Here is a 24,565-nt window from a genome sequence, read left to right on the forward strand (position 1 = left end):
GGGATCATGATTTGCACCAGAATTATGATAGTTGACTAAGAAACTGGGTATAGGCACGAGCTTTGAGTTTGCTGACTCACCCTTGTGCTTTACTGAGACTGTGTGTACTCTGAGATTTGCTAGAAAGTTATGGGGTTGCCCTGTGGGTGCTGCAGGGCTTACAGCTGCTGCCATGTGCTTGGGCCTGTTTCTTTTAACCACGTGCTACATACTATCAACACGAGCCCTAGAAGACACTGGAAGCATGCATTTCTCACTGTAAGCATATTTGTGTGCTTTTCTGTGAGCTCATATATCTGACAAATCTCAATGGCCTTATTCAAAGTTAAATCACTGTCACAAAGTAAATTCCTTCTCACAGCATCATCTTTAATACCACATACAAGTCTGTTGTTTATCTTACTATCCACTTTTTCTCGGGAACCAGAATATAGTCTAAATTAACCTTAGATTAGATAGAAAATGTACAGAAAAGACAGATTGTTGGCTTGGATTTGTTAATGTTGAACTTTTTTTTTTTTTTTTTATTATTTTCCTTTTGATTGTTAGTGCTGTACCTTTGATCAATACATGAGGTTGATATATATGTGAAATTAACCAATGGAAGCATTTTGTATATATTGTATATAATGTGTGAATTTGTAATATGGTTGTGAAAAATAATAAAAAATGATTATTGAAAAAAAAAAAAATACAAGTCTGTTGTTTATCAACTCATCCCTTAAATCACCAAATCTGCACGTTTTAGCCTTGTTTCTCAAGTCAATTATATATGCTGCAAAAGTTTCCCAGACTTTTGATCTCTTCTGTAAAATAAGTGCCTTTTCACTGTAATGTTTATTAGGGGGTTACAAATTTCTCTAAATGTATGTTTTAAGCACTCGGGGTGTTCCTCTTGACTCAGCCAGTAAAACTATACGTCAGTTTTTCCCCTCTCCTGCAAATACAGTAGGTGCATACATTAATGAACTCTCCCTTCCTGTGGCTTCAGAACCAGTTAAATTAAGCAGAATAAATGCCTTTGTACAGTCATCTTTATCTGAAAATGCAGCCTGTATAAAAAGATCGTACTCTTGCTCAAACACTCTCCAGTTCTCTGCAACATTGCTGCTAAAGACAAGTGGACAAATTTTTCGAAATCCATCTGCTATGCCAATAAATTATGCCCAAACACACTGAAAATGCACTTGAATAACTTTCAAATGTATAATAAACTCTTCGAAATACTGTACTTTGAGAAATATGCTTTGAAATGGCTGTATTTTGTGAAATAACTCTACTGTAATACTGCACAAACATACAAACTCTCTGTATATTTCGGATATCTTGAACAGATTTAATTAATGTGAAAAAAGTATGTGCTATAAGCTACTTCAAAAAAATGTGGTTATTTTCCTTATTTTATTCATTTTATGCAATTTGGACTTTACTTCAAACATTTTCCATAGTTATTTGAATATTTTTCAATATGTCTCAGTTTTGGACATTTTTTTACTTAGAAATTCGTTTAGAGTGTTGTGTGTGCTTCATTTTATACTTTGCGAATAAGAAATCATTGAAGTAAACTTTGATACCTGAAATATACTTCTGACCTGTTTTTGCGAATTAAGCATGCCGTGGGGATGATCCACTCCTCTATATTCCTCCACCTTTAACTGAGTGCCTTCTCGGTCCAAAGTCTGAATTTTTGGATCCTATTCTGACACCATGTCACGCATATTGTTTCCCATTAAGACAAACAGGCGGGGTACTTCATTAACATGCTGTATTACAGAGATACACATCAGGATGGATAGCAGCAGTACAAAATATAAATTAACTGATTAACTGAACGACTACATAGACATACATGCTTACATCTAAACAGCTTACTACAAAATGGCAATCAGGCTCACACATGCTCAGTATTTATACACTTGTGCAAGCCTCTAGAAAGCTTCTTAAAGGTGTATACACATATATTGATCTACAGGAGCTATGCAAGAGACCCACACATACATGATTCACAAAACTACATATTCAAACAATAAAAAGAGAGAAGCAGTGCAAGATCCTCAGTGTGTAAAGAGAAGAAGGGATACGAGGGCTACTGACGAAACTGGAAATTATTAGAATTATGAAGAGAGAGGAGAAGATTGTTGGAGCAGTTTGCAGAGAAGGATTTAGTGGAAATGTAACAGTTTAGAGTTGTGAAGAAAGAGATAAGATTGGAGATTTCTAGTTTGATAAAGGGCAGAGCAAGATTAGAAAGAAAGAGTGTTGTTTAAGGAAACAACATATAGATATAATATATGATTAGTTGTAGAAGAAAAGCAAGAGCCAATGGTGAGTTTAGCCAATTCAACCAGACCAAGAGTAATGCCAGGAATTAAACAGGTAGGTCTTTAGTTTGATTTTGAATCAGATGGGGAAGGATATTAACCTAGCAGCCATAGGGAGGGAGTTCCACAATTTAGCTATGTAGCTGGAATATAGAGAGTCACCAAAGGTATTGTAAGATTTTTTGACCTGAAGTAGATTTAAGTCTGATGAGCGAAGAAGGCTTGTGGGAGAAGGGTGAGGGAAGGGCGTTTGTCAGGAAAGAAGAGTATTTTATGCACCATTTTAGCTGTATAAAGCTGATGTTTTTGCTAATTCAAGTTAGTTTAGATTTTTGAGTGCTAGACAGTGATGAGTTGAGTTGGGCAATTTGGTAGCAAACTTGGCAATTTTGTTGTAGCTTGTTCTAGTTTTTGGACTGATGTTAAGTTAATGTTTGCAAGGATAGGGGAAACATAGAGTAAGCTTGATAGGTATGGGATAGAGCAGCTGTTCTGCATAACTGTGCAGTAAGAAATATGTTTCATAAAGGAGGCGTAATTTCACTAAATATTGAATATGTTTATCAAATTTAGCTGATCATCTAGGATGAGCCCTAGTAGTTTGGTCTGTGTGACTTTCAAACTGTGTCTCATACTGAGATGCCTCTAGAAGCCAATGCACATATAAACGTAAAGAAAATGATGTCAGCTGGTTACTGCTTGATCCACGTATCAACATTTAGTCTTGCTAATCTGAATGAACAAACCATCTGGACACAACACAAGATAGACTGGCCTATTCTTACTCTTACTGATTTCTTCCATTGTGATTGTTAAATTTTCCCATCACTTTCTTAACAAATAGCCCCTACAGGCTCCCACCCAAAAAACAGAAGCAAAGTACTTTTTAGATTACAGTATTTTGTACCCATAAACTTATTTCATTTAAAGAAATCCTGTAGTTCCCTAAGATTAATGCAATCTGAGTAAAACCAATCATCTTACAGCTACTTGTATTTTTTCCCTGATAAAACAAATATTTTCCTAAATCATGAAGAAACAAGCCTGTTGTTTTTGACAAAAGGCTACTAATTACTCTTCTGCAAACTGTTGAGTGACTTGCCTTGTACTCAAGTGCTACCTCTGAATTAGGATTTCCTTCCAGCTGTTTGTTGGTTCCCAAGGACACTTGAGGTTGCAATTCTCTTGATAGTGAATTCCATTATTTTTTGGACAATGGACAACATATTCTGATCAAATGGTAGTTGACCGAACTTCTTACTTCACTAAGGCTTCCAGAATGAGATACAGTATTCTAGGGCACAATTACTTGTGAAGAAAACAGCTCTTCAGTTTTTTTTTCTGCAATGAATGTTTATTCTAATACCCTTAGCATTCTGTAAAGTATGTCAACTTCATCATCCTAAACCAAACTCCTTCTTTGTGAGAGCTATTTGCCTGGCTGTTAAGTGCAAAAAACTAAAAATATATATTTTATGAGCTTCATCTTGGAGCCTTACTTTTAATTTCCTTACTCTCCATTTGTGCAGTGTGAAATTCTTAGTCACTTAACCAGTCAGTGTTCCTGGGCCTCCAGTGAAAAGGGACCTCAACCTAGTTGGCATATTAGTTAATAAAATATGTAAATAAAAATAATTCTTCTCCTCATGTTACTTTTCAGTACAGTCACCCTTTCTAAGGTGCACAACTTTACACTGATTGCTGAAGATTTTTAGAAGCAATTTCTTGGTCTCCTTTTCAAATATTTTTGAGCTCTACTACATTTTGTGTACCAACCTATGAACCATGTGTGGTTCATCCAGTCTGGTGTACATCTTAGTGAAATATGCCTATGGATCTGTAAACATGGAGTTGACAGCAAACACAGATAACATCACTGGTTACCATGCTAAGCGCTACTGGAACCCACTCAATAAATCCATATTGTTTTAATATACAGCAGGCTACTATGCTTCTGCCTCAGAGACACTAAAGACATCATTATTGGCATGCTGAACCACTTCAAGTATTCTCTAAAATGTACACTGGTAAAGATTTAAGAATCACATTTCAGGCCAAATTTAGACTTGTTTGGTGAGGCATCGAGACAGATTACATTGATGCTCAAAACCCCAAAACAGTATGGTAGACATTGGTCATTCTGATGCAGTACAGCAACCATGGTGATGTAAGCAACACTAGACTGGTGCATGTCAGAAATGGATGCTCAGAAATAAAAGGTGATCTGCAGTAACCCAGTACTGTATGCAGTAAGGTTAAAACTGCAAAAAACAGGATGTAGGTTCAAACGATGAAGCAGCAGAGATGGTTCTGCAATTCTGGTGACAAATATGTAGTTAAAGGCACTGCATAATGATAGTCATTATATATGTGGTAGTGGGGCAAAGTACAATAGAAAATGTTTCACAGCATTTCAAATGCTGGTGAAAAACAACTGAAGGTTCATACATAGGATTTAATACATGAAGCCTTAAAGCTTGTTACAGGTACTTTAAATAAAAAATAAAAATGATGGGCAGGGTAGGAGTCTATCCTCTCTGTCAGTCACAAACTCAGTCTAACAATAAGCTATCCAGCACCATACAACCCAACTTAATGAAGAACCTCAGATGACACTGAAGTCTTGCAGTGGGCAGAAACAAAAGTTATCTTTAAAATGGATGGAACATATGTTATGCTGCTTGGAAGAACTTCCTGTAGCTGATAAAACCCATGTGCCTAAAACAAGACTTATTCTGGCTAAAAGTGACAGTAAAAAGGGTTACCCTGTTAGGCTTTTAAAATTCATGCCTATATGAGGCTTTGTTTTGAGGGTCCTCGTGGCAGTACGCAGGGTTATCTGAAGGAAATATGACTGCTAGTCTAGTTGTCTATTCTTCTGTGAAAGTCACTGCGTGTACTGAAATGCGGCTGCAGAGTTTATAAAAAAATGAAAATACTACTTGAGGCCTTAGTGATCTCTAATAAGGCTTTTCAGGAAAGTAGTGCTGTCACTAATGAGCATTTACTTAGCCTGCATCAAATTTCACACATTCATGCTCCACCATTCAACCTTGCTGGGTGTCCCAAAGCCAGCGATATCCTAAACAAAGTAATGTTCTGGAGGCCTACCTGCTGGCCTTCAAAAGATACATAGCTCAAGAGCAGTGGTCCCAAACTGAGTCAGGATTTTATGATCACATTTACCAGGGGACTTACTGAAGCTATATGTGGACTTATGACCATGACTACAAGAAGTATAAATGAGAGATTCTAGCAAGGGCTGAAGCTTTACCTGAAGCACAGTTTCTAAAGTTCCATAATGAACATTTAGTGTACAATACAACTATACAGCCCCAAATGGCTGCCTTACTGCATACTTTAAAACTATGGTTTGAACCTCATGAGAGCAAAACAAAACTTAAGAAATATTGTCTGTAGAAAATTTTAAAAGGGCATTCTACAGTAATTTAAGAACATGGACACCCCAGAATTACTCTAAATCTTCGGAGTGGTGATTTGTTTTAGTAGAACATTTATTGTTAACAGGCATGACTTGGTTTGTTTTAAATGTTTTACAGAAGGGCATACAGCCAAGTACTGCACAATAACTGACAATATTATATCTGTAAAAACTGTTAATGAATGCTAGTTAAATGTACCCCAAACCAGGCCTAGGAAATGTGAAACTATGTAATGTGATGATGCTGAACTTGCAACTACTACAAGTGTGGAATCTGCTTTCTGTCTCTGTGTTATTAATACACTTCTCAAATGCAATAATGTGGTTAAGGGAAATGAAATAAAGGAATTGATGGACTTGGGAAGTATGAGTACAATAATTAAATGAAAATGTGTGTGCAAGTGTGAAACAACTAGTAAGCAGAATACTGAAGCGACATGTGTCCATGCTGACAAAAGGGAATACCATATAACAGTGGAAATACAGACTATCCTGGACAAAGTGTTAAACCTTGTAGCTCTAGTGCCTAATTTATCACAAGACATGACAACTGGCCAAGATTTTCCCCAGTTTGTGGACCTCCAAGATGGCTGCATACAGACTAACAGGCTGATTAGAGCTCTCCCAGTATGAAAACTGATGACTTTGATTGGCTTTTTTAAATTTTCTCTTTTTGGCTAAAATTCAGTTACAGGCTATGAATTACACTGTCTGGATGCCAGCATAAGGGAAAATCAAAAGGAGATGAAAATACTCTGGCGAAGATGACCCTTGCAACTATTCAGTAAAAAAAAGTTTGCATTGTAGTTTTAGTTCAGGAGTTGACTTTCGGTAATTTAGAGGAAAAATAAATCAAGTGCACTCAGAAATGTTTAAAATAATTGCCACAGTGGAGGAATATATAATGTCAAAGAAACAAAGCTGACAACAGAAGCAGTCAGTTGCTTATTTCTACTTTTATAATATTAAGAAAGTCTATTCCTTCTAGTTTCTCAGGTGTAACAAAATATCAGCTCATACCTGAGGCTCTGCCTTCTAACTCTACTATTTTTTGAAACGGCTCTTATTGAGAAGCGTCCTGTTCATCTAATATTACTTTCCTTTCTACCTCTGATTTCTGCAGTTTTATCAGCTCAACTGAATAGCCACTTAAAACTTCAGGAGTATCTTGGACTTAGTAAAGATGCACTCATACCAGCAGAAAGAGCTGATTCTGACAAAATTATGGCAAAAGTGAAAAAGTATTAAACAAGAGGGGCATTGGGATGTTTATGGAATATGGTCATTCATTATCCTGGTAATCCAGAGGATGCTGAAAGGCAAGTGTAAGGTAGTTGCTATATCCAACTGTCTTCAGAATGTGTTTTCCTGGAGGTTCAAAGATATTTTTGGATGCTGAACAGCCTAAGTAGGAAATAACAACAAAAAAGTTGTCAACAACAACAAAAAAGTTTGTCATCAAACAGAAATACAGCAAGCTGAAGGGGACTCAGTTTCTAAATCTTCTGAGAATGACAAAGTCCATATACTGAGTCATCCAAAGAAACCTTTTCTTTTGTTCCAAAGGAAAATGCTTGAGTGACTAGAGGAATCAGGAGTACCTTGGAATTGAACCAGAAACCAGTGGTGGGAGATCAAGACCAGCAACAGTGTGAAATTAGTGAATAAATGACAGGACTGTAAAGCATCAAATCAGATTAAATATAGTTTACTCGTGAACTATGGTTAAGCAAGAAGTTTCTGTAAAATACTAGAAGATTGTTGACTGTGTTATACTGGTGGGAAAAAATGTAAAGCATAGACCCACTATATGTCATTAATGTTTGGAAGGGCAATGAAGTGAGTGGAGAAGTAATTGTACATGAAACAGTTTTTGTTATTAACCTTTTCGAGATAGTATACAGAGAGAGGTATTTTTAATGTGAGGTAGGGGGTTGTCAGTGACTATTGTATGTCTTAATAATATTAAAGTAAGAAAGCACTTTTTTATACTTATAATCTATCCAGACTTTACACTGTATGTTTTTAAAAGGTTGAAAATAAGCAAGTTAAACATAATATAAAGCTGCAATCATGGGGTGCTGTGGGGAATGTAAATGCAGACTGATCATATTATATATAGAATTAAAATATTGTTTTTCCTGTTATACAGAGGTGGATGTCTAGACTAATTTCCTCAGTTTTAGCTATAAACACATTTTATAAAGCAAATAGGATTGGAAAACAAGATAAATTATACATGACAACTGGTATTTCTTTCTTGTACTTGCAAAGTTAGTAGCTATTTTCCCATTAGCACCTGCTTTTGGATGGAGTCAAGGAGCCTGCAGGTGTGAGCAATAAATCACGAGGGGTCTGAACACTGTGATCTGAGTGAAGTGTAAATGCATAATCTATGTTAACCTTTAAAGGAATACTAGCAACTAGGTTATTGAAAAATATATGGAAACTGAAACAGCGGGAAAAGAAAACTCATACATATAGTTGCCTCTCCAGGAGCCATAGCACTTTAATACATTATCTATAACAGTGCACAATTTCATTTATTTAAAGATGCATATTTTCTTATGGCTAAATGTTAATGTTTACTGAAAGCATGGAAACTTATTTTTCACATTTGATAGCAGAATAAGGGTAAGTTAAGATCAGACAGCAATCTGTGCAAGTGGGAACAAAGGCTAACCTGCTTCAGCATGGTTAACCTTTTCTTCACTAAAAGTAATGCATGTAGGTGCAGCTAGTGATTTGTGGCAACAGCTCCTATTTGGGAGGGTAAACACCAATTTTGGTAAGTGTATGAAGTTTTGTGTGGTTGTTGTGAATTAAAACAAGAAGGGATGAACATTTATTATTTTTTGTTTCTTGAGTATATTTAGTTGCTTGAAAAGTCCAGGAAAATGTGAGATGGCTTCAAATACAGATGGGAAGAAGCAACTACATATAAGATCAGACTGCCAGACATTAGTGTGTGTGCATGTAAGCTGCAAGCTGGAAACATATTCAAAAGAAGTGCCATGTACAATATGTGGGAGCAATAGCTTTCTATCTGAATGGCTGCTTTGTTAATATTAACATGGAATGTAAATGGACTTACAGTTAAAGGCAGACAAAAGCAGAGAGTAATGAATTACAGTAATAAATACAGAGTGCAAATAATATCATAGGAGACAAACATGACAGAAATGTGCATGTGAATTTGACAAAGAAAGGCTTTAAGGATAGAAGTTCAAAATAATATGGACAAAGAAAAAGGGGAATAATAATAATGATTGCGAGAGGGGCTCTAACAGTGACAGAAGAATAAAAAAGGCAATAATGATAAACTTGCTGTAGTAAGGGGTTATTGGTAGGGCTGGAGGATTACACTGGGTTGTATTTCTATTCTAATTAATATTACTATTATGAAGTTTAGGAAAACTTTGGGAGAAATAATAAGTTACAAATGAAACTTTTTTTGCATTAGTGGGTATGAGTCGGGGGGCCTAGAAGAGAAAAATACAACAAAAAGGGTAGCTTTCTGATGAAATATGTAAGAGAATATTTAGTATGAAAGATCTGATTTGGCAGCAGGTGCTCAGAATTTACAAATTATTCCCCAAGGTATGTTAACTGTGCTACACTGCAAAGAAATTATATTTTGCAGGAAAATGTTTATTTAACTGAACAATTTGTGACTCATCCAATAACTATATAAAATCATGCTCCAATAAAAAGGAACATGAAGACAGACGGTAAAAGACAGACCCTGGGTTTTTCTATTTGTCTGTAACAATATAGGAGGTTAAGTAATGGGTAGTGGATATGATTTGAGAGTTAATACAAAAGACAGAAATTTCTTCAGAAGGAATAGCTAGAACATGAAGACAGAAGGTAAACAATATAGGAGGTTAAGTAATGGGTAGTGGATATGATTTGAGAGTTAATACAAAAGACAGAAATTTCTTCAGAAGGAATAGCTAGTAAGTGGGCTAAAATGAAAAATTAAGTTTAGAAACATGGTAAGAAATTAAAGAGAAATAGATATGGTAAAGAAGTCAGAGGAATTATTTACTGGGGCTGACAAATATTTAAACATTGTAAAAAAAGGAAATCTCACATAACAAGAGGAGGAACTACTACAGAGTGCTAAAGAAAAAATAAGGGCATATTTGGATAATATGTATGAGTTCAGAAAGGCTGGTGGTGCAGTGGTTAGCATTGTCGCCTCACATCAAGAGGTTCTTCGGTTCAATCCTCTGCTGGGGTGCCTTCTGTGTGGAGTCTGCATGTCCTCCATGTGGTCGTGTGGGTTTTCTCCCACATCTCAAAGACATGCTGCAGATGGATTAGACACTCTAAATTGGCCCTAGGTGTGAGCGCATGTGTGTGTGTGCCTTCTGTGGATGGTTGGGCACCGGGCTGGCAACTTGACACTGTAAAACTCCACTGTCAATCATGAGCGGACAGGTGATCCGCTGTGGCGACCCCTAACCGGGAAAAGCCGAAAGAAGAAGAAGAAGAAGAAGTATGAGTTCAGAAAGGCTGTTGTTAAGCAACTATAACAACACTAGAGTGCAGAAACTTTTAGTACAATGACTCAGGCAACGGAAAGTAGAAACAGTTGTGCCCAAACTTTAGAGGCTTTATGACAAGAAAAACAACCAGAGATCCTTTAGAAACATTAGAGATATTTTGGGAGTTCTATGAAAATATGTATATTGCAAATTAATGGACAGACAAGAAAAGGAAGAAATGGAAATACTTCTGAGAGACTTAATTATGCCAATGATACAGGAAGATGAGGCTTAACAATGACACTATCGCAGCATAAAGGCATAACTGCTGAAAGCGCTTATCCAGTTCATGAAGTGTTGTTTGTGGAAATAAAGTTTGAATTTCATCATTCGTATATCTGTGGCAGATAGCAAAGACAACCACAAGGCCTTCTATAGTTATGTAAAGAATCTCTATGGCAATACCCAGATTTGCTCTGAGCTACTGCACAATGGTACCTACCTCCTATACTGAGCCAACAGATATTGCCAATATACTGGCCAACAGATTCAGTGCCAACTTTACCCCCCCTCCCCCAAAGGACCAATCACAATACCAATAGATTGCCAGGCACCCAGTATTACTGCTGCACAGGTTAAAACAGCACTGTTCAAGGCCAAGAATACAGTTTCTATGGGACCTGACAATATTCCTGGCTGTGTTGTACATGAACTACAGAGTGAACTGGCACCTCACCTGTATGCCCGGTTCAATCACAGCCTCACCTCAGGCTTTGTCCCTACCAAATGGCGCACTGCAGTAGTCATCCTTCTCCACAAAAGAGGAGTGACTACAGACCCTGGGAACTATTGCCCCATTAGCCTGACAAGTCTGATATGCAAAGCTATGGAACACATATGGAACAAATATATACACACTGCTTAATAATAACAATGGAAACTGTTACTATGGTTTGTTCTTTATCTAAGTAAACTCACATAACAGTTTTTAGGGTTAAAGGAGTCTGATGCTGAATTTTGCCAAAAGATTCTGGGTGTTAAAAGTAATAAGTCTGTGTGGCAAATGACACAAAAGGCATATCTTGTCAAAACACTCTACTAGGTAAAAATAGTGAAAGAAGATGGTAGAGAATACATAAACTGACAGGGAAGGACCTATATTTAAGTACGCAGTAACAGAAATGGGTGCAGAGACTAAGGTTGAAAAAATGAATTTCTTAAATGAGAACGTGAATGGGAGGAGGTTGGCATACTGATTAAGGTGTTTACCTTACAGACACAAGGTACAACGTTTGATTTTTCCCTTTGGGAAATTGGCTAGGCTTAAAATGGTCCAGAAAGTCAGCTAGGCTTGTACTTGCCTATGAACCGAACACTAAACTTTTGCCTATTACACCAAAGCAGAGAGAGAGGCAAAAATCAGAAGCAAGACTCTTCGGGCAAAGAAAATGAGAACAACACTGAAAGACAGAAAGAAATACTAGTATTCCTGATGAAAGTAAACCGTTTTCATGAGTTGCCTCCTTCAGAAGATGAATTAACGGGGAAACGTTTGTAAATGTATATACAGAAGAGGTCATGACCTCTACTTCATATCAGAACACTGATGAAAGTAATTCAGACTTACCGATAAGGTGTGTTAATTTCAAAAAGACCTAATGAGAAGACAATGCATTCCAGAGAGCTACAGTGAATACATAACAGTAGACAGGGAACAAAAGGAACACAACAATCCCACCTCATAACCACACTATGGGCTAAGAAATGACCAGTTCTAGATAAATAACCTATGCTGTGGCACTAATTAGATCCAAGGCATTTTAGAACATTTGCAATGAAGTTAACAAACAGCCACATTTTGAATGGTCATTTAGGGATGGGTAATACAAAATCTATGGTTTCTTGTAAATTTTACTTGCCTGGTATTATGAAAACTAAACAAATAGTACCTTCCAAACCAAATCCTGGAGGTAAATCTCATTCCCGTGGTTGGGGAACCAACTCAAACAACCTCTGTGAAAAACCTCTCCAGTTTAAAAACTTACGGCTTAAAGGAAAAAAAAACTATCAGTGTCTTTGTTGACATAGAAGACCTTTTTTATTTGCAAATAGTACTTTACTGGCAGATGAACGCTGCTTGGATAATGTGTTAAAGCCTGTAAAACATGCACTTATTTCAACTGTTTACAGAGGGGGCTTTCTTCAAGATGTGTCTGCCCTCAGGGATAGTGCCATCAGTGGAGGATGGATCACCACTGGGGGGTGCAGTCTAAAATGCTGCCTTGCCAAACAAGTTTTACCCATTTCCAAAGACTTAACAGCTAAGTTTCAATTGCATCTAATGAAAGATAACATGTCTACTCAAAAAATCAAAAAATAAGTGCAGCAAACTGTAGCCTGAAAAGCAAAATCAAGTCCATTTTTAAAATATTTTTTAGAAAGCCTTTTGCCTTAATCTATCACCTTCTACACTACAGTTATTTTTCTTTATTATAAACCAATCTAAGCATTGCCTAGGCATGTACTATAAGCTGAAAACAAAAAGAAATAAAAACTGCTGGGTACTTTGACCTATCAATAAATACAAAGACAGAAAGACTCTCAACTTTCCGGAGCCAATTCTATGGTGCCTTTGTGTACCTTCCTCAGATCTACCTGCAGGGGTTGGGTCTACATTCATATGTTGATTCCTACAGCGGACAGTTCCAGCATTAGATGTGTTCATCTAAAATAGATTAGGTATTGCTAACTCAATGTTGATCTGCACTGGCACATCGCAAACAGGGGTTGGGAGGGTGGCCTAATTGTTAAGGAGTTTGCCTTACAAACACGGGGTGCAGGGTTTGAGTCTCACAAGGGATAATTGGCTAGGCTTAAAATGGTTCACAAGGGCAGTTAGCCTAGTACTAATCTATGAACCTATGAGCTGCTATCAAGAACTCAAGAGTACTTTCAACCTAGCAGAGCACTGGCTTGCCACTCGCTGTCTGATTCTAAATCCTAATAAAACAAAGCTGCTACTTTTCACTAACACTCAAACATCCACGGCGCTCTCTCTCTCTCTCTCTCTCTCTCCATTAAGGCTAATAACGGTACCATTATCTCTCCAGATGCCGATACAAAACTGCTAGGAGTTATTATAGACAACAATCTTAAGTTTGATGTGCACGTCAACAATACAAACAAAACCATTAACAGGAAACTGGGCTCACTTTATAGGATAAAGCCATTCCTTACCCCATATGCTAGGGCCTCCATTGCCCACTCCCATCTACTCTCTACACTCTACTATGCTTCCCCTATACTAGCCAACCTAAATATATCTGATCTTAATAAACTTTCAAGCTGCTAAAATAACATAGCTAGATTTACAACTGGTCTACCCTACAGAACACATCACTGTAAAAATCTAAATTATCTCGGATGGCTAGAGCTACCCAGGCAGATTAAGTATAATCAACTCATTGTTGCTCACAAACCACTTAACCAACCAGATAATACACCTGCCCTGAAAAACATCATCTACCCCCACTCCAACTCCAGATCACTCCACTCATCTAACAGACTATTAGTGCAAACCATCAAATCCAACAACTCAGCTGGTGACTCCCTGTTCGCCAACTCTGCTGGCAAAATTTGGAATTCCCTTCCTGCTAACATTACCCTGGATACCACCCTATCTCAATTTAAAATAGCTCTCAAGGAGTATATCAAGTCTCAATGGATATGTCCCTGCTCCAAGCCTGACTAAATCGTTATGCATACTGGAGTATCTATCCTACGTCTGTACATGGTGCTCAAATATCTTTGTTAAGACAGTTTAGAAGATTGTTAGACTGTACAAATTTAAATGTACTATAAAATGTGGCATATTTCCATAAATTTAACTAGACTGTAAAATGTGTTGCATTTGTATTAGGTTATGATTACTCCTGTTCTACATGACATTGTAATGATTGTATATGATTACCTTTGGAGAATTCCTCCCCGGGCCTCCGTTGAAAATGGACATGTATCCAGTCGGATTATCCCGGTCAGCAAATGTAAAATAAAATAAAAAATAAAGATCCAGGGCCGACTGGCACAGTGCAAGCATTGTCCAGCTTTTTATACAGTAAAGACTATCAATAAGTTAAAGACCATGATAGCACTTCAATGCATCAACATACATCCAGGCACAGCTACCAACTCCTTAGTCAAGCACGCTAAGGAAAACATTTGACACAGCACCTTCACTTTTCACTTCATTGTCAGGATCCACTATGAAGATCTGGATGGCAATAGAAACAACAGAAAAGAGAAGAATGAATCACAATGTCAGATTCGACTGAAAGTAGGTAAACCACCAGGCCTGAATAACTCATTTTCTATTAACTGAGTACTAAACCATAGGAAACTGGACCACCTCAACTTTTATTGAACATGTGAAAATGACCAGTGTAGATATATTTATCATATTTCTCAGTATCCTGGATTAATTTTTATAAAAAAATGATGAACTCAGATAAGGGGGGGGGGATAGGTTATGGACTGCCACATTTACCATATTTACCAGCACAAAATGTTGGATTTCTTTAACAATGGTGAATTTCTTCCAAGGTATCTCTTAATGAAATTAATATTTCCTATAAGCAGATAAGACAGAATATATGTGTGTGAATGGGAGGGAGGATAGAGGAATGGTGAGGATGCAGGGAGTAGAGGTGGCGAAGGTGGACAAGTTTAAATACTTGGGATCAACAGTTCAGAGTAATGGTGAGTGTGGAACAGAGGTGAAGAAGAGAGTACAGGCAGGATGGAGTGGGTGGAGAAGAGTGTCAAGAGTGATTTGTGACAGACGAGTACCAGTAAGAGTGGAAGGTAAGGTCTACAAGAGGGTAGTGAGACCAACTATGTTATATGGGTTGGAGACAGTGGCATTGACAAAAAGCAGGAGTCAGAGATTGTCGTGGCAGAGTTGAAGATGTTAAGATTTGCACTGGGTGTGACAAGGATGGACAGGATTAGGAATAAGTATATTAGAGGGTCAGCCCAGGTTGAAAGGTTTGGAGACAACGCCAGAGAGGCTAGATTACATTGGTTTGGACATGTGCTGAGGAGGGATGCTGGGTATATTGGGAAAAAGATGCTAAGGATGAAGCTGCCAGGTAACAGGAAAAGAGGAAGGCCTAAGATAAGGTTTATGGATGTGGTGAGAGAGGACATGCAGGTGGTTTGTGTGACAGAGCAAGATGCAGGGGACAGGAAGAAATGGAAACAGTTGATTTGCTGTGGCGACCCCTAATGGGAGCAGCCGAAAGAAGAAGAAGAATAAGCAGATTGATATTTGGCTTGAAGACATGTGTTGTACCCACAACATGGCACCTAAATTGAGTGAGTATATGGTGTTTAAAAAGCCAAAAATTCCAGCCATTTTTGGGATAACAAAGATTCATAAATCTGTGGAGGACCCACCATTGAGGCCTATAGTTGTCTTGGCTGGCTCTAAAACCAAATCATTCCTGCTGTTGAGGCCTATAGTTGTCTTGGCTGGCTCTAAAACCAAATCAAGTTAAAAGATTTTTAGGTCAATGAGGTACACTAGAAATTCTTTCAAGAACTGCTTTTTCTGAGGATATCTGGTTTGTGACTATTGATACCAAGGACTTATTTTTAGTAATACCCCAGGATCAAGGCCTTAAATTCTTTTTGAGACCATTGCCATGGTAACTACTCTTGACAAAATGGAGACTGATATTGTTTATCACCATACGGACCTTGTGTTAAGACCTAATTTTGTATTTTTTGAAGGTGGATATTTTAAGCAGTTGAAAAGGGTTGCCACTGCAGTGACCTCAGTGCTGGTGTTTGTCAATCTGATTTTATGGTCCTGGGAAAACAATTTTGTTTGCATCCCCTTTCTGGTCTAAAATCCAGTTGTACATTCGATACCTGGGCGGTATTTTTATTCTCTGGAAAGGGGATGTTGAATAATTGGATGCCTTTCTAGACTATATTACTGGCACAACCATTTTTTTTAAGTTTACTCGCCAACTTAATTTGGTATCCTTACCTTTCCTTGATGTCTTAGTCATTAAAAATAATGAGAGTAGTAAATCTGAATCAACCATTTTTAGGAAGGAGACTTACTCAAATAGCTTTCTTCATTATGACAGACAACATCCATTTTGGCAGAAGAAAAATCTTGTGATGGGGTAGCTGATTAGACTGAGTAGGCTTATTTCTGATGAACAAGTTTTTGACAATGAGACCATGATTCCATGTGATATGTTCCTAGAAAGAGGCTACCCATGGCACACGTTGTTGAATTTAAGGGAGTGGGTAAAAGGTCAGAGGCATATACACTACAAACCCTTGTATTATGGGGAGGGATAGCAGCAGGGAGAACTATTAATGATAACAACTGGTCCAGGGCCATGGTGTTAAGTTAAGGCAGGCATATATCTTCCCTAACAAAGATTTTTAGTTCCCACTGGACAACCCTTTTTGGTGCATTTGATCTTATGACCAAATTGGGGCCGAACCCTAGGTTTGTTTACAAAAACAGTTTTAAGTTAAAAATAAAACTTGAAATAAATCAAAGCAGGGGTACAAATTATACAAAGAAACTGGGTAAGAGGTACTGTGGGGTATCTAAACTAGGCAGATTTATATTACAGGGTATCCATTTTTTAATAACTGGCTTCCTTAGAGTGACTTCACTTAAGGGAAGTTATGACTGCAATAGCAAAGCGGTAGTGTATTTAGCCCTTTGCGCCAGCTGTCCTGCATTCTACATAGGTAAGACTGAGGGGTCCCTCAGGAAAATGATTTACCAGCACACTAACGCTATCCATACGAAAGACAGTAGAAATGCATTATACAAACATTTTATGGTCTGTTCTAACTTTAGAAAAATTTATTTTTGTGTATTGGTAAAGGTTCCCCCCAGTGGGGGGGGGGGGGATGAAGTTTAGCCTTGGAGGAAAGGGAACTTTTTTGGCACTCCTTAAAATGGAGAACATCGACATTTGTGCCGTAAAAGAGACCTGGTTCAAGGCAGGCTATAACTCATTCCACACCTTTTGGCCCCAGAATTTGAACCGAAGTTCCAAAGGCAGTGGTGTTTCCATATTCATAAAGGATGCACACACCTCCAGACTGGTAGTCCAACATAAAGCATCTGAGATACTTCAGGTGCAGCTAACATCGGATAAGACAGTGATTCAGGTTGTAGCCTGCTATAGGTCCCCAACCATATCCCAAGACTCACATGTATGTTCCTAAGCACCCTGGAGAATTATTAAGGTCCAATCTAACACTCTCATACTGGGCGACTTCAACTACCCCTCCATTAACTTGGAAAACTACTCATGTACCAATACACTTGCCCAACGTTTCCAGGAATTCATTAATTCCAATGCCTTGGACCACACTAAAGGTAGCAACATCCTTGACCTGGTCATTACTAACATGGGTGACCATTGCTCTACACCAATAGTCAACTCCTCCCTGGTTAGATCCGACCACAAACTAATCACCTTGGAAATCCACATCCCTCCTACCCCCACTGCAAATCTAACCACCATGAAAAACTATTACAAAGCTAACTTTGGGCTCCTAAAAACAGAGGTGGCTAACTTCACTGCACCCATGCAAACGAAGATCAGTTGCATGACCGCCAAATCATACACCAATACACGTACACAAATCCATGGATCTCGCCATACCCAATAGAACCAAGACTCTCTCCAAAAAAAGGAAGCCAATCTAGTGGTCTCCTGCCATAAACAAACTCTACAACAGAAGGATGAAACTGATGTGGAATAAAGTGAAGTCCCAAGACTGGAAAAACTCCTTTATCAGCCTCACAAAAAGTTGAGATCCTCATCAAATCCTCTAAAGCTAGCTATGAAAACAGAATTGCAGCAGATAGTAAAGACAACCACAATGCCTTCTATAGTTATGTAAAGAATCTCCACTGCAATACCCAGATTTGCTCTGAGCTACTGCACAATGGTACCTCCTATACAGAGCCAACAGATATTGCCAATACACTGGCCGACAGACTCAGTGCCAACTTTACTCCCCCCCCAAGGGACCAGTCACAATACCAGTAGATTACCAGGCACCCAGTATTACTGCTGCATAGGTTAAAACAGCACTGTCCAAGACCAAGAATACAGCTTCTATGGGACCTGACAATATTCCTGGCTGTGTTCTACATGAACTACAGAGTGAACTGGCACCTCACCTGTGTGCCCTGTTCAATCACAGCCTCACCTCAGGCTTTGTCCCTACCGAATGGCGCACTGCTACAGTCATCCCTCTCCAAAAAGGACTGATTACAGACCCTGGGAACAATTCCCCCCATTAGCCTGATGAGTCTGATATGAAAAGCTATGGAATGCATCATCATGGACCTAATAAACAATGATATAGGGACTCTTCAAACTCTGAATTCCACACAGTTTGGTTTTGTGAAGGTTAGATCATGCCTTCTCAACTTGGTCAACTTCTTTGAGTCAGTCACCAGAGCTGTGGATGAAGGCAAGGTGGATCATATAACCTACCTTGATCTGGCCAAGTCGTTTGATACCATTCCCCATGCAGGAATCATAGAAAAACTCACTAAGCTAGGCATCAACCCCTATATCACTAGGTGGGTTGCAAACTGGCTCACAGGTAGAACCCACAGTATGAAAGTATCTGACTCCAAGTCAGACTGCTGACCAGTCATGAGTGGAGTCCTACAAGGTTCGGTCCTGGGTCATTTCCTATTTGGTATCTACTTCTCTGAAGTCCAGGCCAACATGAAGGGAATCTGGCTGACAAAGTTTACAGACGATTGCAAGTTGGGAGCTATTATTAACTCCCCAAGTAATGCTGACATCCTACAGAAAGGCCTCATTGAGACCAACGACTGGTGTCAGAACCATGGCCTTAAGCTCAATGCCAAAAAAATGTGTCATCATCCCCTTTGGGAAAAACCCTTACCACATTGATGGTAGTCTACTGAACACAAAAGGTGTTATAACAGATCTAGGAACACAGGTTGACAGCAACCTCTCTTTTGACCACCACATTGCCACTGTGGTCAGAAAGTCCTATGTGGCACATCTCATTACTAAGGGTTTTGCTTCTAGGAAGAAAGACATCATTGCCTTCCTCTATTCTGCCCTCATTAGGCCAATCATCGAGTACAATGCCCCATTTGGCACGTACCTCACTAAACACCTGCAACAACTGGAGAGGCCGCAAAAGTACCTCACAAAGAGGATCCTATGCCTCAAATATTTATCCTATATGGACAGACTAAAAAAACTCCAACTATTCTCTGTCTCAGTGGCTTTACTCGACAGAGGCACTGGGAACTAAGGTTGGGTGGTACAATGGCAGGGTAATCCTATGGACTAGGCTTGTAAAGGCTCCAGGGCCATTAGCCTAGTGCACACATGTATTTTAAAGAAGAAATCTCTTTTTTATGAAATGTTTTTACTAACAATGTTATTTATTGGTTTTTATTACAGTTAATATTAAATTATTGAAGTAAGTTTTTTTTAAAGGTACATTTCTCTTTAAATTTGGTTCTTGTTTTTGGCACCAAAATTTGTATTTAAACAGCAGGAAGTGATGTAACTTATTTTAACTCTGAGGAAGTTCTGTTAACTTCAAGAATGAAAACAGTTTTTTACAGTAAAAGAAGCAGTGGACATTTTTGGAGTGGTGTTATGTTATTTTTATAAAAAAAAAGAAATAAATAAAAAAAAAGAAAGAAAAAAGTTCTAAGATATAACACCAATGGCGTAAACAGGGGTATCTGTTATTTGGATAAATAACTACCAAGCAAGCTCCATGTCACCCATAAGGCACTAAATTAACCAAGATGAGTCTTAAACTAAATAAGTAACCTGGTCCATTACTTCCACCAAGGTGTTTCCCATGAAACAGTTATAGCCATTTCTATGTACAATTCAAACAATTTAGCCTGACTGCAATAAAACAGGATGACCGTGTAATGTATTTTACCTTTGTTCCAAACAAACAGTTGGCACGCATTAAAATATTGCACTTTGTAGGAGTAATGTGATTATGTGAAGCAAAGAATACAAGCAAACAGTAAGTCATTACCCTCTGAAGAAGACAGCCACAGCAATTGTGTCTAGTCTTTCCTTGTAAGTAGCCCATCTTACTTCTCAAAATGCACACTAGTTCTGCAAAGCCAGATAGTAACGGTTTTAAACCGAGAAAATGACAAGAGAGTTAAGTTAGTTTAATTCTGACAACCCCATCCCCCACCCAAAAGTTATAGCTATGACGTCTGATGGAGTATTATTTCACATCTGCAGTCCACACAAAACAAGTTACCACACATTAAAGTATAAGAATCCAAGTTGCTTCATATAAATCATAATGCCAGATAAATACGTCCCAAAATATCTTTGACCACTGCGTGCATCCCTGGAAAAATAAGATAAAATAATGCTTGTCTCAGATCAACTGTCCAAACAAATCACAAAACCAGGAAAGTATTCAAAAATAGTTGGTTGAAGAATGACAACCAGCAATAATGTAAAAATAGTAATAATAATTACCACTTATTTCATCCCCATACCACTCCTCTTATGTCAACTGTCCACAAAGCCAGAAATGTCGTCAAAAAATATGTGGTTGATCACTTTCAGCATTAATTACAGCAATGCTAACTCAGCAAAATTCTTCAAACTGCATCTGGAGAACATCCCTGATTTTATTCCACTTATAAAAACGATGTCCTTCTATATCACTGTTGCAGTCTTCCATACAGAAGGGAGGGATCTCCCACCCGGGGTAGCCCAACACTTGGCCAGTTTGCAAAAGCCTAAAGGTGTTGGATGCACCGTATGTTACATCTACACTCCCTGCACAGAAAGAAGGGCATAAAAGGGACATGCAGATGCAACTACCCAGAACATCTTTGCCGCCAGTTCAAAAGCCATTTTATGCCCAAGGTAGTAAATCAGTTGGGACAACGCCCTTCTTTTTTTCTCTCTTCTCCTAAGTCTGCTAGTGAGAGGGTCATGCACTGGATATGCACAGACAGCTCAGGCACTATTTATATAAAACTAGGACCATTTGTAAGTCTGATCAGCTTTTTGTTTCTTTTCATCCCAGGTCATTAGGTTTGCCTGTTTCCAAGTAAACCATCTCCTCCTGGATATCTAAAGCCATTTCCTTTTGTTATTCTTTTCATGGCAAATCTCCATCTACGTCTGTCAGAGTTCATTCCACTAGGACTGTTGCCCCTTCTGGTGCCTTCTTCAAAGGGTTGGACACCAATTCCATCCTTGAAGCTGCTACTTGGTCTTCCATCCATACCTTTACTAAGCATTATAAGTTGGACATGGTTTCTAGGGCCTTACTGAAATCTTAACCCTGCTGTATAAAATTGCCCATGACTTATTCCTTTTGATACTTCAAATGAATAGTATGTAATCCAGTTCTGACTTTCATCAGGGAATTACAGAGACCAAAATGACTTTGTTTTTCTGTTTTATCCACCACTGTGACACAAAGATGAAAGACACACACCTCTGTTCTCCAGTCGTGGTCACACAGTTTGCGTTCTTTGTGTACTGCTATAGTATTCAAGCATTCATTATGTAATGTAAATGAAAAACATTAACAGTAAGTCAACTGTAAATGACTGCTGTTCTGACATGGGTGAAATGCTGTGATTTTCTCACATTTAACCAGTGTTCTTTGATCCTGTTAAATTAGAAAAAGGATATGACAGGCTAATTATTCATGACATAATTTGTAGAAGCAGTTTTACAAATGCTAGCAGCTGAATTTGGAGGTTTCCTATTAAGTACATCACAAACATGTAACATTTCTCATCTGAAACTGATAACTAAGGAAGGTATGTCACTTTCTCAATGTGTCAGTCCTCATTTCTAATGTAGTGTAAAGCCACAGCAATGATGGGAATCTGACAGAGACAGTCCAGTCATCACTATAAAGCCCTGCAGGTAATGATACGGCAGAAGAGAGAGAGCTCCAGGCTGAATAAAATAAAATGAGACACATGTCTGCATCAGAAAAAGCGTCTTACCTTCAGCAGCTTCATTAGTCCTTCTAGTTGAACCATCAGCTCACGTCTGCTCTCCTGCAGTGCCGACATCCTCTGTTCCAGCTCATCTTTCCTCTGCCTGAAAAAGGGACAAGCAGAAAAACATACGTTTCTTGTTAGGAATGGGTGTTATTTTTGGAAACCTCAGGAGAATCTTATACCAGGCAGCTGTCTGCTTTCTGAAACTTATGTTTCATATGCTTCACCTCAAACAAAAGCACCGAGAAACCAATATGCCACAGGAATTGCACTAAAATATCACATTAAGGCTTTAAATGTATGCTCTTTTTACAGGTTATGTTTTCTATTTCTAGTCACCAGCACCGCATATTAAAAACTGACAAAAATAATGCAAAACAGCAACATGAATGCAGCCAATGTATTAACCAGTTTTAAAACTTTTAAAAGCCAATACCCTCCTGTCTATCTGCCAATAATAACAGGAAATACAACTCAGACAGCAGTGGTCACAGCTCAGCTGTGGTGCTAGCTTGATGTAGATGAAGGTTAACAAGGTAATGTTGCTTTTGTAAGCATCACTGACCTAATATAGCTACATCTGTATGTAGATAAAGATAGATATACATCTACATCCATCTATAACTATATCAATATCCATCCGTCATCTATATACACGTATTCTCCATATGCTTCCTACGTTGAGCTCCTGTTTAAGTCAAATCATCTGGTTGGACAATTGAGCTACACACACACACAAACACACACACACACACACACACACACACACACACACACACACAGTCTACAACAGACAAGTCCCACCTTTCCAAGTACTGCCACGATATTTACATATCCTAACTGGGAATTATGCAAAGTTTTCAAAATATCAGTGTAAGTGTAACAGACCCCCAGTCTGTACCTATATGGCAGTGTCTGGTCAGTTGCTGTTACTCTTGATAAGGGACACACAGCCCTTTTATTTTGTATTTATTTCTTCATCTGGAAGTAGAATATGTAGTTATCTTAATACCTTTTGTTACTCTGCCTTAAAGCTGATCTAGTGGCAGTAATGTGTGTATAACTACTCCTTCCCTACCAGGACATGGGTAAAAGTAATGTTACTTTCATCTCCATCCAAGAAATGCGGGAAAACTTAAGAATTCCTGGCCATTCTCTTCTATGAAGCCATTATGGTGGCCAATGGCCAGTTCTGAACAAGGAGTATTATCTCTAGAAGGAGAAAAAAGTGCTTTCTGATCAGCTGGCAAAATCTGACCTTTATTATTTTTTAATCAGAGTTGCAGTAATGGCAGATGTAGATAAAACTTTAACCACTTTCAAAGTTTAATTAGTTAATCACCCTGCACAATACTGCTGCACTACTTTAACTAGTACAGCTAACAACAAGTTATAGAAATGTGGAACATGACAGCAGATAAAGAATGTCTGGACCCAATCTTTACTTCTCTTGGCTGCCCAATCATTTGGCAGTCATTAAAATCTAATTTATTTATTTATTTACTGGGTTAGAAGACTGATCACATAATGACCAATTGCAGCCTGAGACCTAGTTACATCATACTGTAACAAAACAATGTGTAGTATACAAATAACAGCAAATTCCATGTCTGAGTAAGCACAGAAAACCTGACAAACCATATATATATATATATATATATATATATATATATATATATATATACACACACACACACACACACACACACACACACACACACATATGTATAGAGGTTTGGGAAAGTCATTCCTTTCCTCACTGATAATATGCCCTGTCAGGCATACTGACTTGATCGTCTTCTACGTAGCTTAGAAATTGCAATCTCAGAGTTGGAATATATAGTTAGCAGGGGGTGTGGGGGGCAGCCCCCCACTAGGGGAGTGCAGGGGGGACTTGCCCCCTTGCAAAAACATGATGTAAGGTATAGGAGTTTAGTTTAACTGTGCTCCTATACGGACATTACGTGATGTGCTTGACGATAATGTTGAATCTGCTGAATTCATTCAGCTGATTCAACATTGTTATATGTAGAATGTTTTACATTTTGTTATTATTTCTCAGTGTTCTGAATTGGATTTATTTTGTCCCGCAACATTTTGATAGTAAATCTTATATCTAACAAGCCAAATATATGTACACTCACACAAGTGTAAAAGAAAAGGGAGAAGAGAGTTAAAGTAGGAAAAGAGGAGAGTGTTAGAGACATTGGCAATAGTAGGCATGTTAGAAAAGCTTAGG

At 38.2% G+C, this 24,565-nt stretch overlaps 1 protein-coding gene across 1 annotated transcript in view; it reads right to left on the reverse strand.

The window, feature by feature from the left end:
• DTNB (dystrobrevin beta) overlaps positions 1-24,565 on the reverse strand; it is a 2,387,431-nt gene that overhangs the window by 176,255 nt on the left and 2,186,611 nt on the right. The window contains exon 16 of the mRNA XM_044062883.1: positions 22,330-22,426. Coding sequence (XP_043918818.1) covers positions 22,330-22,426 — 97 coding nt within the window. The remainder of the gene's footprint in view (positions 1-22,329; positions 22,427-24,565) is intronic.

This window comes from Protopterus annectens, chromosome 2.part1 (assembly GCF_019279795.1).
Source record: "Protopterus annectens isolate FY-2018-M chromosome 2.part1, PAN1.0, whole genome shotgun sequence".
In the NCBI taxonomy this organism is placed as follows: domain Eukaryota; kingdom Metazoa; phylum Chordata; order Ceratodontiformes; family Protopteridae; genus Protopterus; species Protopterus annectens.